General features: G+C 32.2%; 1 protein-coding gene across 3 annotated transcripts in view; it reads left to right on the top strand.

The window, feature by feature from the left end:
• chas (chascon) overlaps positions 1–14064 on the top strand; it is a 765027-nt gene that overhangs the window by 650270 nt on the left and 100693 nt on the right. For all 3 annotated transcript variants that reach the window (XM_075364192.1, XM_075364193.1, XM_075364191.1), the window contains 2 exons: positions 8058–8768; positions 12459–12678. In XM_075364192.1, coding sequence (XP_075220307.1) covers positions 8058–8768; positions 12459–12678 — 931 coding nt within the window. The remainder of the gene's footprint in view (positions 1–8057; positions 8769–12458; positions 12679–14064) is intronic.

Raw genomic sequence — 14064 nt, 5'->3', positions numbered from 1 at the left:
TACATACTCTCATTATCCTTTGCAGGTAATTAAATTACAGCAACTGATTTAATAAATGATAATCATTTCATTTCTGTTTTTTATTCCTAATGTGTATGTTGCAATCTTTTCAACTTGTGAACGATAACAGACTTCATGGCTCAATAAAATAAGGATGATATGTATGACGTGTACATGAGGTATAGTTTTGTACAGACTCAGGCTGACCATTCCTGAGATGTGTGGTTAATTGAACCCCGACTACCAAAGTGCACTAGTTTCCATTGTCTGGTATTCGAATCCACGTATATCTAAGTAACTTACCTTTACTAGGATTTGAATCTCAGAACTTTCAGCTTTGAAAATTAGCTGTTAAGCATCTAATTTTCAACAATGATTTTACCACTTCACCAACCTGGTAGGTTATTTAACTACTATGTTTTTGTTTCATACATAAATATGTCTACTCTTTTTTTTTAAATATATAATGTATTTTGAAGTTTTATATTAATTAGCATTACTTATGTTAAAATTTTATGAGTTTATAAAAATTTTCTAAGTTAATAAAAAATTAAATGTCAAATATAATGTTTTTTTTACTTATTAATTTTGAATATATTTTTTTACAAGTGTTTTTGTGAAAAGAAAAATAGTTTATTATTATCTGGGAAGTTGTCAGTATCAGTATTTAAGAAGAAAATAGATACATGATACACATCTATTGATGTTGGACACTCTTCAAAGAAGAATATGGTTATAATCCCCCTAACACTGATGTATGCAGCCAATTACAATATATTGTTTCTTTATAAATAATTCATTATTCTAATGGATAGATTATTTATATTGATATCTCTTAATTGTGAGAGGTTTAAAATAAAATCAATTAAATTTATTCTATTAGCATATAAAATAAATTTATGTCATACATGATTTACAAACATATAAAATAACATAATTATTGATTGTAAGTATCATTCGTAAATTAATTATGGCTAGCACAAATGTTTTAAATAGATTTAATTTTCTAAATTCAGGAATAGATTTTTCTATTCTTTGAAAACGGTTAAAAATTAACCATGCATTTACAACAGATGTATTTAATAGTACTTCAAATGCCACCTTATGGTACCACCTAATTGTTTTACAGAGTAGTGAAAAGTAGTCATTTGATCTGATAAGTCGATTCCCTGTTTACCTTTATTTTAGTCTATTATGGCTGCAGGTTTTGTGACAAACTCACTTGATCTATTACTTTTACCAGTTGGTTTCATTTCTAACGTATGTTTTGAGGTAAGGAAATGGACATCACACCTATCCTTTCATTTTGCAACTACAATTCTGATTGAATTTTGTTTCCAACTATCTGTCTTTTTTTTTTGCTGCATTAATTCTGTAGGTAAAACTTTTCTTCAAAGTATGCCTAGCAAATGAGTATTCATTTGGATTAATGAATTTACGAATGGCACAGTTGTATATTAATTGTCACAAACTATGGTGCAACCTTCAAACAGAAATGTTTCTGCTAGTTGTAGTATAAAATTTCTGCAACACCTCGACTATTTGGTCTACCAGGCATTTTACCTGATTATACTGTAGGTGGTAATATATATCCAACAGGATTGCTTAATTTAAACATTTTAATCTCATATTTATGAGACTTGTTTGGTAAATATTGCAGAAACAGTAATCTTCCTCTGAAAGGGATCATACTCTCATCAATAGCAACTATCTCTCCTAGGGGTGTACTCACTTGCAAACCTTTCATGAATTATATCAGGTAGGTTTTGTACAATCTATTATCAGTTACTATTTTCTGTGAAATTAACAAATCTCAGAATCAATTGAAACCTGTTGCAACTCATCCCCTTTGATATGACGCAGTTTCTATGCAGGATATTGGTAGACCAATAATCAGATATCTTATCATATATATGATAACTGCAAAGAATTTCCACATTTATTCTTCACATGTATTATTCACTTCAACTGAGAACGCGTCTCTCTATTATTCTGTAAATAATTTAGTGCATTTTTATTGGTTTCTGCAACTATCATTTTTAATATTCGAGTAATAAAATATTGTTCATAAACTTGAACTATCAACAAATTCTCTTTATTATATAGATAATGTTTATCATAATTATAATTTTCCCTGCCTGTAGAAGTTATATGTAAAGATAATATACCGGCTTCAACTTCCTGCCATTCATCTGGAGATGGCTGTGAGTGAGGTTGTGTAACAGTAATATCATGTAAACTGTCATTATTATCATAAAAAAAAGAAAGAAGTGTCATATAAACTGTCATTATTATCATATTCTGAAGAAGAGTTTATAGAAAATAAACTCCAATATCACTCTCTTGAAGAGCAGATAAGAGTTCATTATCTGATAATACCTTACTAGGCTTTTCCTGTTTGTAACTACACTACAATCTGGTTCAGAATCCATATTTAAAGATAAAAAACAGTTAAAAAATACCCTCTACTCTTAGAAAATGTATTCACATTAAAGTATCACTAAATTTTCACCACTATCAGTTTCTTTAAGGTTGGTTTACGATATATTATGGCTTGAAAAATGCTAAATTAGCCTAATACTAGCAGTTATCAACTACATTAAAAATACTCAACACAAAACTAAACAAAAAATAGCACAAAATAATCTCTAAAGAACAACATAACCAAAGTTGACGAATATTCATTAGAAAACAAGTGGTTAGTTCTAAAAAAAAGGCAGTAAATGGTGAACATTTGCAACATTAAAATTGACATTTCCTATATACTGCAAAACAGATAAAAACATGTTCCTGTGAACCACTCTCTTCTGATTCTGATTAAAAACGCTATGTTTGAGGAATGCTGGTATTTTTCAGGTACAGAAGTTATGAAACCTGAGTAGTGCAGGCAATCCTCACGGTACCGAACAAACTGCCCTATATTCTTATCGGTAGCCAAAGTATTAAATTACCATATGGTAGTTAACTAAACTATAAATAGTTTCTATTGACAGAAATATACTATCTACAGGATCAGTTAAAATTATGACCCCTAGATTTTAAATTTCTTGTTATTCAACATTATTATGACAAGATTAATTTGACATATGAAAATATGTCAGTTGTACTCAGTTACTCAAAGCATAAACTAAACCAATAATTATTTAGTTTTGAATCTAATTTACAGAAAAATTTATTGAACATGGTTTTGATTTTTTTTTCATCTGTAATCTCCCTGCCCCCTGGAGCATCTCCACCCAATCATTGGTGGTGGGATGCCAGAGCTTCCCACCCCTCCCAAACAGGACTGTCCTTTACAGACACCGCAGCTTTGCCGCCAAGATGGGCGGCACTGCCAGGGCACCACTTGCATCACCCCAGATGCCAGCTCCATGGATAGTATATCTAGTGAGACCGACTCCCTTGTAACCTGGCGAAGTTCCTATAGGAACTCGTCCTTTGTAGCGAGTACGTCTACGTCCTTAACAACAACGTGGACTCTCCGGCCGCCTCTTCCCGTCAGAGCCGTAGTATCACTCTCTACTTTTTCGGCCTTTGTCCTTGCTCAGTTGTTCAGCCGCACTACTATCAGCTCGCACTCGGAGATGTAGGTGTTCCCCCTGCCCCTTTCGTGCGGAGAGGATCCCGACCTCACCCGTCAACACTGCCCCCTTGACATTTTGAAGGAGGTCACCATAGGTCTTACCTTCTGCCCTAACCACCACCGTTGTTGTTGGTGGACCCACGGGTGTTCTCGTGCTCTTTAACGACGATGCCGATGGTACTCGTGAAAGACATACAATGTTTCTTCTCCATCCGCCCACACATGTACTCTACGGACGGCGGTAGAATTAGCCTACGCCAACCCGAGGGCCTACAAAAGCAGACTGGTCGATTCTATCTATTTTGTATCACTACGGTACGGACCTGCAAATGACCGAGGCCACCTCGTAGTCCCCAACAGCCGAATCAACCTCTAAAGCATAGTCAGTCCGGGCCACATCAATTTTACATCCATTGTCCCCCCCCCCCGGATAGATCACGTGCAGTGTACTGCTCCACAAGGACCTGGTCCGCCTCCAATTTGCCCGCTCGGGCCAGTTTCCGAATCCATGAAGCCGTACGGTACACTGGTGCATGTTGTGGGTGTTCGACTCCCTACGTCATGTCTATAATCCAAACAGACCCAAATCCTCTGGCAACTCAGCGGTGTCCTCCACTAGAGTTGAAGATAGGAAGACCTCCTGAGGCCAGCCTCTAAGAACTAACCGCTCAATGTCTGCCTCTGCAACTCCGCAATCAATCGCTCGTCAATCGACGACCAAGTTGCAGCCCTTTTTTGACCCCCATTCGGAGAGTCTCCGACACCATATCAGTGATGACAAAATGTGTTTGTATAGCCTCATCTGCTGTGCTCAGCCGAGTAGATGACCTCCCCTGAGGCTCCACAGGTATTTCATCCAAAACATCTGCAAATTTCTCCAACATGCGAATATGACTGTTCATGCGCTCGAAGCACTCTTTGATCTCAACTTTTGTGGTTGTATGTAGTCGGACCAGTGAGTTTAACTTCCTAACTTTATGCAACAAAAGAGTTATGTTATATACAAAACATTTCTTCCGTGATTGAAGGCTCTTTTCCATGCGACCTGTATGCTTCCCTCCTTCTGGCTCCTCTTCTCCTATTCATGAGACGTCCATAAGAGATGCAGATCTCTCTAGATCTGAGACTATCTCCGGCAAGTATAAGGAACTTCAGGAACTTGAGGGGAACCTTCGCTTCCCCGAAGGTTTCAAAGGACGTTTTACCGCCATCCATGACGTCGTCCGACCGGACCGGAAAAGCGGGAAAGTCCTCAACATCCCTACTCGTCGACGCAAGCAGACCGACAGCCCTCTGCTGCCTCCGAGTCATCTTCTCACCCGTCTTCCACCCTTTGTGCTTCCTCAACAACTGACCCGCGCGCCGAAGTTCTTCCATCACCGCTACAGCCAAGCTACCACTGCAACTACTGTCCGATAGGACGTCTTCCATCTGAACCCTAGAAGACTCCTTCCTATTGGATCGTCGCCTCACCACTGGAGAGAAACCCTCTTTGTCTGGTGTTGGTACTCAGTCTGACTGATGTGAGTCAGCCATAAGAGTAATAACAATATTGAAAAAAAAATTAATCCAAAAGAAATCAATTAAATGAACGAAAAATAAATTAAAGAAAAATTCATTTAAATAATAAGTAATAAATCAAAAGTAAACTTCAACTTAGAAACTCCGATTCGAATGTAATTAGTCTATAAAAGCTGTGCAAGGCCATAGTTACCCTAGTCTCAAAACCGAAAAATAAATATAAAATATTTATTTTACAGAAAGTAAAACAACGAAACAAATAAACAAAAAACAGAAATATAAAACAAAAAAAATATAACGAACCCAAGACGAAAAGAAACAACTAAATATTAGGAAAAAACTACCACGGTAAAACAGCGGAAGTACGAAGCATAAAAAAAAAAATACCGTATCGGTCTAGAGCTCAATCTAACGTAACATGATTTTGATTGTTGGCATTTTATCCCATTCTATTTATTTTACACAAGCTTGGTATAGGAGGTATTTTGGAGTCCTTGAAATAATTTTTTTAACAGATTTAGTTAGTTATAAAATGTTGTAAAATTACGAAAAGGTGAATTGATATTATTTTTTATTTATTAATGTATTATTTGTATTAGTCAAATGTAAAGAATACTGAAATTAATTAGAACCACAATGTATTATAGGACCTAAAGAGAATTTTGTTGAGGCTTTATTCCTTAAGAATATCTTTAAATGTGATTTTTTTATGTGCTGAAGAAATATTTCATTTATATTTATTTCATTTATATATAAGAGATATTTACAATTGTATATCAAAATTTTGACTAATTTTTAACTCTGAAGCTTTCAAAAGATTGAATAATTTATCTGTTTATTTATTCTTTTCATGATTTTTGCTTACAAATTTATTTTTCTTGCTGTTCACAATTGCCAATAGTTATTAACTTTTTTCTATTTACTGAAAATTGTTCTTTAGTTATCCATACATTTATATAGTCCCTTGTAGGTCTTATTTATTTTTATCTCATTGACACTTACTGTCATGGAGTTATTTATTGGCTGTTAGAATGCAGTTTTACAATGAATAAAAGACTTTTTATAACTTAAGGCTACTAACATGTATATAAGATTTAATTTAAATTCCACCATCTCTTTACCAATGCCTTTATGCACCTACCTTTGCACTCCACAGTTATGGTTGTCACAAAGTAATGTATACGTTTATATTTTTCTTAGTAATAAGATTGTTTTTTGTGTTGTCTATAGTCGCAAGAGTGTTGTATAATAAATTCTAACCTGTACATACATTGTTGTTTTGTTAATTTATAACCTATTTAAAAAAAAAAAGTTTCTTCTCTTGGCCCAATAAATATATTTTTTTTTAATTTATGTTCCGATCTTGCTTTTTGTAATATGTTATTACATTGACAAGTTGGAAGATTTTTATTTATCATCATTGTTTGATGTAATGAACTGTTAAGTAAAATTAATGTAATTTGATGTCATTCTAAACTTTAATTATATTGCATCAAAATTATAGAAAATTGGATAAGTATTTTCTTTATATTCATTTTATGATTTTTATGAAGATCTGATTGCTTTGAATTTTGCATTTTGACCTTAGCATTTTTTAGTTTGTTTTTTGGAAAAAAATATTTTCTATCTACTATGAGTAAATTTAAAGTTTTTAAATTTTACACCAAATTTAAGTGTTAAGTTGTTTTTAACGTGGTGATAGCTTCAAAAAGCCTAAATGAAGTTTGAAAAGTATTTTTTCTTTTAATTTTTCATTAAAAAAATAATAATTTTGTATTTATACAGTATTTATATAGTGAAATTTTTCACATCTTTAGTATGAAAAAGTGCTGCATCTTATAATCTTGTTTAGAGTTTTGAATAAGTTCTTTTAGATGATACTTGATATCTTATTAGCAAGCTCAACATTGTTTACTTCTAAATTCATTTCACTCTCTTAATCTAAAATCAGGTTTCATATTTTCAAATTAAATAATCTGATTTGTAACTTATACAACCTCTTAGCAATGACTAAAAAGTTTAATTTTTGAAGATTATTTTCTATTATCTCTAAAAAATATATATATATTAATGTTTCTAACTTTATAACCAATATCAACTGATTATGGAGTAATTAGGGAGCGCATCATAAATAAAAAACCTGTCGTATCATTTAGTGTATAACCATTATATGTTACAGCTCAAAATTAAACAAGTTATATATATAATGTATCAATATTAATAGACAGAAAAGATGCACTTACAAAAAAACCGCTTGATTTCGATCAAGAAGAAGAAACTCGTAAAGTAGAGACATCAAAATGGCTGGAACATCATTTTGGAAGTGAATCACAATCATCTAAAGGTTCAATTGATGATGATGATTATATATATATATATATATATATATATATATATATATATATATATATATATATTTAAATGAACTTAAATCAGATTATTTTTCTTTAATTTTACTGGTTTTATAGACAGGTTACTCGTAATTAATATATAAAGTCATGTGTTTACTGCACTAGATAAATTCAATGGTATAATGTATTAGATAAAATAAATTACTCCCATTTTGCAATTGTAGTGCAAGATAAGGAAGGTAATTGAAAACATGCTTACATAAATGACATCCTAAAAAAACATCACCACTATATAACCATATTTGTAGACACAATATTATTTTGTTCCCAACATTCATGTAATGATTAATTTTGATCTGGTATTGTTTAAATTGGATTAAAAGATTTGAAAGTTAAATAGAAGGAATTGAATTTGTTGTAGATTAAAACTGCTGTATTTTTTGCATCAGTAATAAAATAAACAGGATTATGAGATAGATTTAGAATCTCTCATCTACCATTTGTGTTAGTCAAACGTAATTCCAGAACAATATTCACTTTCTGTTAACATTAATAATAGTAGTATTAATGTCAGTAATTGTAATAGTTTGTTTTGTTTTTAGGTATGAAGCGGAAAATGTTGAAGGAGGTAGAAGAGGTGATCCTATGGATTCTCAACAGTGGGATAGTTTGTCGACAAGAATAAGAAAAATGAGGAAGCAAAAGTTATTGAAAACAACTCCTGATGGATCAATATTAATAGACAGAAAAGATGCACTTACAAAAAAACCGCTTGATTTCGATCAAGAAGAAGAAACTCGTAAAGTAGAGACATCAAAATGGCTGGAACATCATTTTGGAAGTGAATCACAATCATCTAAAGGTTCAATTGATGATGATGATATAAGACCGTCAGGTTCTTCGACAAGCTTTATAAATGTAACAATGAAATCAACAAAAAATAAATCAACCAATCGAGTAACATCACCAATTGAAAGTAATCATAATTCTGTACCAAAAACATACAATAGAGTAGCAAATAGTTCTTCAAGAGTATTTGTTTCATCACCAGACTCAAATTCAAATCCTTCACCGCTGCCACAAAAAACAAGTTATTTTCAGGGCATTAGTGAATGGAAATCAGAAAAGGAAAATCTAAAGCATGTTAGATCATCATTTAGTCCACCTATAAGAGAACGAGTTCAAGTATTGCCAACAGGTCCAAATCATACGTTTAATAAGTCTCCAAGCCCTTCTTTTAACCAACCGTTATCAAAGAATCTTCAGAATGGATCGTCTGGTCATGAGAGCCCATCTTTTCACCAAGCTGAACGGTAAATATCAATTAATTTAAAAATGCCTTATTTTTTTATTTATTTTATATTTTTTTATGTATAATGTAACAGTGAAAAATTTAACATTTATTTAACAGTGAAAAATTGCCTAATTCTATCTTGGATAACTAAATATCATATAAAAAGAAGATTGAGAGTATAGTATAAAAAATAAATTCTAATTTTCCAGATTTTATAATCGTAAGTAGATAAACTTTTAATTGATACAATTAAGAAATCCACCGTGTAAACATATGAAAACAATATTCTAAATGAACAAATACCATTTAAATCACACATTCTTCATACACATCATAAGCCACAAAGATGTTAAAAAACCTATTCAAACACTATTACCATGTGTTAGGAACATCAGTCATTCACTAAAGGAAATTAGCGTAGCAAAAGCTTAAATTATGAGCAATTTTTCCTAATACTATCATGTACCATTTACCTATTTATCATACTTGATATTTTGGAATTAATGACAGTGCCGTGAGTAAAGCTATTTGATTTTTACTTTATTTCAATATTTATAGGTTTTGTTGGAAAAAAAAATAGTAATATTTAGTAACAAAGTTTTGGTAAAGAAATTTTAGGTTCTGTAAAATTATAATGATGCAGTCAGTTATATGTTTGACAAGTTATTAGTATCATTGGTAATTAGCTTTTGTAAAGTTAATCTCTTTTTATAATGTTCAGATACAGGTTCAAATTCAATTTTTGGCATATTTATTCTGAACTGAATTTGAGCTATGGTTTAATGTAGTTTGGTGTTCCAATTTGCAGCAACTTTGTATCATAACTTGCAACTGGACTCATAGTTCTTTGTAAGAGATTTGAATCAAATTTAAATTTTATTATTTTTTACATAGTTAAAATTCTAAATTATTTAGTTTTAGAGATAGTAAAGAAAAGAAAACAAAAAAAGTAATAAGTTAGTATTTTTTCTTGCTCTGCAGTTGATTTAATATTTTAAATTTTTCTGTTTTTAATTTCTTTATGAAAAATATTCCCATGTGTTTGCAGTTTGAGAGCTCACGTAAAAATTCTTACAAATATTACTCTTAAATAATGTATAAAAAAGTCAATTTTAATTAGCAAAATACAATTCCAATTTTGCTGAAAGAGCTATATTTTGTCTTACAATAGCTAATACTAAATAACAAAATATTATAACAGTAAGATAACAACCACAAAATCAATAATTACTTATGTTTACAAAAAGAAACTAGCTAACTTTATAAATGAATTATGTCACTTTGACCCCCTGTTTACAAAGAACTCACTGAACAGCTTCTTGTACTTAATCACTGTCCAAAAATGGAATTTTCTTTGTGCACTTTTTGCTTGTTTGTTACCACACACTAGTGTGGTCTAGTGTGCTCCCACCACACTGTCCTCACATTTATTGTACACTGAAAGAAAACTGTAAACTTTGCTGGTCCTTGGCAGCAAATGATTTTTAATATCTGCACCTTCTATGGTTTTCTATAAATTCTTTCTAGAAAAAATCTGTTATTTCTTCTGGATTTTTTGTTATGATTTTCTTCCTCTCTTCCTTTGTAAATTTTTTACCCATATAATATCATGTTGAGGATAAAAATAAATAATCTCATATAAAAATAATCATATATAAACAAAATATTTTTTGTGGTATTATATTTGTCATCTAATACCTGGAATCTCAGTATATAAAAATCTGTCAGATTACTTATGAAAGATTACTTATGAAATTATTCAGTACAAGAAATATTTATAAAATTATTCACTGTTTTTTCTTGAAACCAAATATATAAACTATAAATATGGATAAATGAAATAACTTTTATTATTCAACTAATTTTGTTGTAGGTTGTCTTGAAATAACCAAAACACATTTGCTTTTTTATTACTATAAAAAAAACTTGCTTTCACAGTTGTCACCTGTTTATCACAATGTATAAACATATTTGTTGTGTATATGAATATGCTGTGTTACTACTCAGCATCAGATGTTCATTATCAATCCAAATTTACAAACCTGTTTGGCGTCTCCTATGTACAGGCACCTAGGACATGTGCCCTTCTAGGCATCCGTTTAGGCACATAGGTTGGAAAAAATCAAGCACTTATTTAAAGTTTAAGTGCCCAGTGTAGAACTTTAATTGTATGCACTGGTATTTTTAAAACAACTTACTACGAGCCTCCCACTGTATTAGGAAAGACTCCCCCAATCGATTTAGTGGTGAAAGTTCGGGTCACCATGTGGAAATTGTGAAGGAGCAGGGAGGTTGAGGTATTTGGGATGAGGTTTCAAGCTGGGCCTGTACCGGAGCAGAACGGTGATCTCAATGCACCAGTTATAAATTTTGAACAGTTGCCTGCCAGTGGAGGAGGCTTTACAGCCTTGCGATGGAAGAATGGCATGCTACGACTAAGGGAAGGTCCTTGTATAGATTTATACAGGATCTGGGGGATGGTATGTCTCTCCTTCATTTTTAAGGGCAACAGGAGCCTGAGTGCTCTCCAACCATGTAAATTTAAACCAATATTTGTTTCAATTCCACCTGGCAGCTGATGAGCCGTGCGTCTGTGGGAAGGTCCAGTCGAGTGAACACATGTTGTTCGACTGCTTAGCTCTTGGGGGAGCCAGAACTCAGGCCACCCTGGAACTTAGAAATTAAGGGGAAAATTGGCCACTCACAAGCGGTGAGTCAATGTGGCGAGAGCTGCATTGTCGGACCGTATGAGAGTTCCTTGATGCAATTACTTTGTTTAACCGACATCAGTAGTTTACCTAAGGGAAAAGACTCCTATTGTGCTGCTGTAGGAAGCTAACTGAGAGATATGGCTAGCTACCAGCCAGATTAAGGCTCCAAGCACTTTAGTGGTGAACAGATACTTGCTGGCATACAGCGACCTAGGTGTGGCAGTGAATTGCTGTCTTTGACGAGATAAATTAATTATTGATAGTCATATATGTTTTAGTAGTTGATGGAGTGCGCCTACCCATTTTAGTGATATATAACAAGTGGGCAGTGGGACACACAAGCGAGTGGTGTATGATACCAAGCTTATTCCACTCAACGCTTTTAGGTTAGCTCTAGGGGCTAGTTAAGACACTGGTCACTAAACTGTTTGGTGGCTCAGTAGCCGTTTGTGGCACAGACATTCGGTCTTATGCTTTAGGGCGACTGAATGGGGTGGTGGCGAGAAAAATTCCAAGCAAACCAATGTGCCCTTCTAGAACTCATTTCTAGTTTTTCATGTTTGCAGTGTGCATTTAGGGATAAGTGAAATATACTTTTTAAGAACTTGATGGTTGTGAATTATGAAATTCAGTAGATGCCCATTTGAATGCATTATATTTAGATAAATTAACCTGTTTGTAATTCGTCAGTTGATATGTTGTAGATAATATATAGAAAAGATTAAAAATAGTATTTACTATAATCAAAAATTTTTGTTTATTTGATAGCAAAGGAAAACAGATTGGTATCAAAATACACCATAGTTCATTAATTATTATAAATTTATTCAATAAATTATACCTCTTTCATTATGTATTAATGAAATTGAAATCATAAGTAATGGTAAATCATATATAAGTAAAAATATTTTTATGCTACTTAAATTTTAAAAAAATATGATTTATGTGGAACAACAAAATTTAATTTAACAGCTAATGATTTATTTAATATCTTACAGATACACTTATAATCGATACTACGAAAGAAACGAATCGCCTTCACGAGAAAAAAATTCATCACCGATGTATCCTGGTATTCGATCTTCACCATATGACAGATCAGCTTCACCATATACATCCAAGAATGTTTTAAATGGAAATGGAAAATTATCTTCTGAAGAAGAACAAAGAAGTGTTTCACCATTATCAAGAAGGAAAAAATATAATAGTCAAATTGAGGTAAGTTTAAATTTCATATATTTGATAATACTTGTAGCATAAATAATATACATTATTTTTTTTTATGAAACTTATTCTTTCATAAAATAGATTATTTGTTCATTTCACAAAATTAGTTGCTTGTGCACATATTTTTTTATGAAAAACATGCATCTAACATCAAACAAAGAAGGAGCTGAACAATTTTCTTAAAATTAGCAATTTTTAAATATGATACTTCCAAATATTTCCCAGAAGTTGTAATCTATTAATTTTAAGGGAACAAAGATAACTTCCGTATTCACAACTCATTTTTTCTCTACGACAAAACTCATTCTTATTAAACAATAGGATTATGACACATCTTTTTAATGGAAAAAAATTGATAGGGTTATGACAACTCACAAAAAAATGGTACCCATCTAACATTTTTCACAACTAGTTTCAAAAGTACAGTAGTGTACAAATTAATCCAAACAGATGTTTAATAAAAAGTAGCTTTATTTAGAAAAAAAATATTTGTACAATTTGTGAATATCTAGAAATTAATATGTGGTTTATTCTTAATCATTCATATATGCAATTTGGCATCAATTCAACAAGTGTACTACCACATTTTTCTTTATTGCTTCACCATGAAAGCATATCGATATTATCACTTAAATGAAACAATTTTTGTTGTACAATTCATTTTTGACAGTGATTTTTTGACTATCGTCCAAAGATTTTCAATTGGGTTTATGTCTAGGGACTTGCCTGGGCACAGGAGCTCTATCTTTCATTCTTCTTAAACTTTTTCCACTTTGGCAGTATGGTGTGGTGCCAAATCTTTTTAACACTCCGTTGCCTTGTGGGAATCTTTTGAAATTATCACAAACCTTTTCTTCAGAATCTTGATATATCTATCTCTTTTCAGCATTCATTTTTACTGGAAGTAATGAACAAGGGTCTTCAAATATAAAAAAACCCAAAATATTCTTTTCTGAGGACATTTAACTGATTATTGGACATGATCCAGTGATGTTTTTTCATCTGATGCTTTTCTAACATATCGAATTCTTTGTCCCTGAACATAAAAATGTGACTCATCGGAAACAAACATTTTTCCTGTCTCCTTTGTTCTAGTTAGCATGTCCTTTGGCCCACCTTCTTTTAGTACATTGCTGGTATTTATTAAAAGCTACTTTTTAGCTGGCCTAGGAGCTTTCCTTTCAGCTCCAAGATGTCAGTGTGTAACAGCTGTCACATGTAATTCTGTTCCATTGGCTGCTAATTCTCAATTTAACTCCACGCAGATGATTTTGGATCAAGTTTACTTTTTCTCACTAATAACAGTCCTGGAGTAGTTTTTTTTCTGTTACAGACACATTTACCTTTCCTTTGAGATGAAAAGGAACAGTTTCTTTA

Source organism: Lycorma delicatula, chromosome 4 (genome assembly GCF_047948215.1).
Source record: "Lycorma delicatula isolate Av1 chromosome 4, ASM4794821v1, whole genome shotgun sequence".
Classification (NCBI taxonomy): Eukaryota; Metazoa; Arthropoda; class Insecta; order Hemiptera; family Fulgoridae; genus Lycorma; species Lycorma delicatula.
This window is presented reverse-complemented; position numbering and strand designations above follow the sequence as displayed.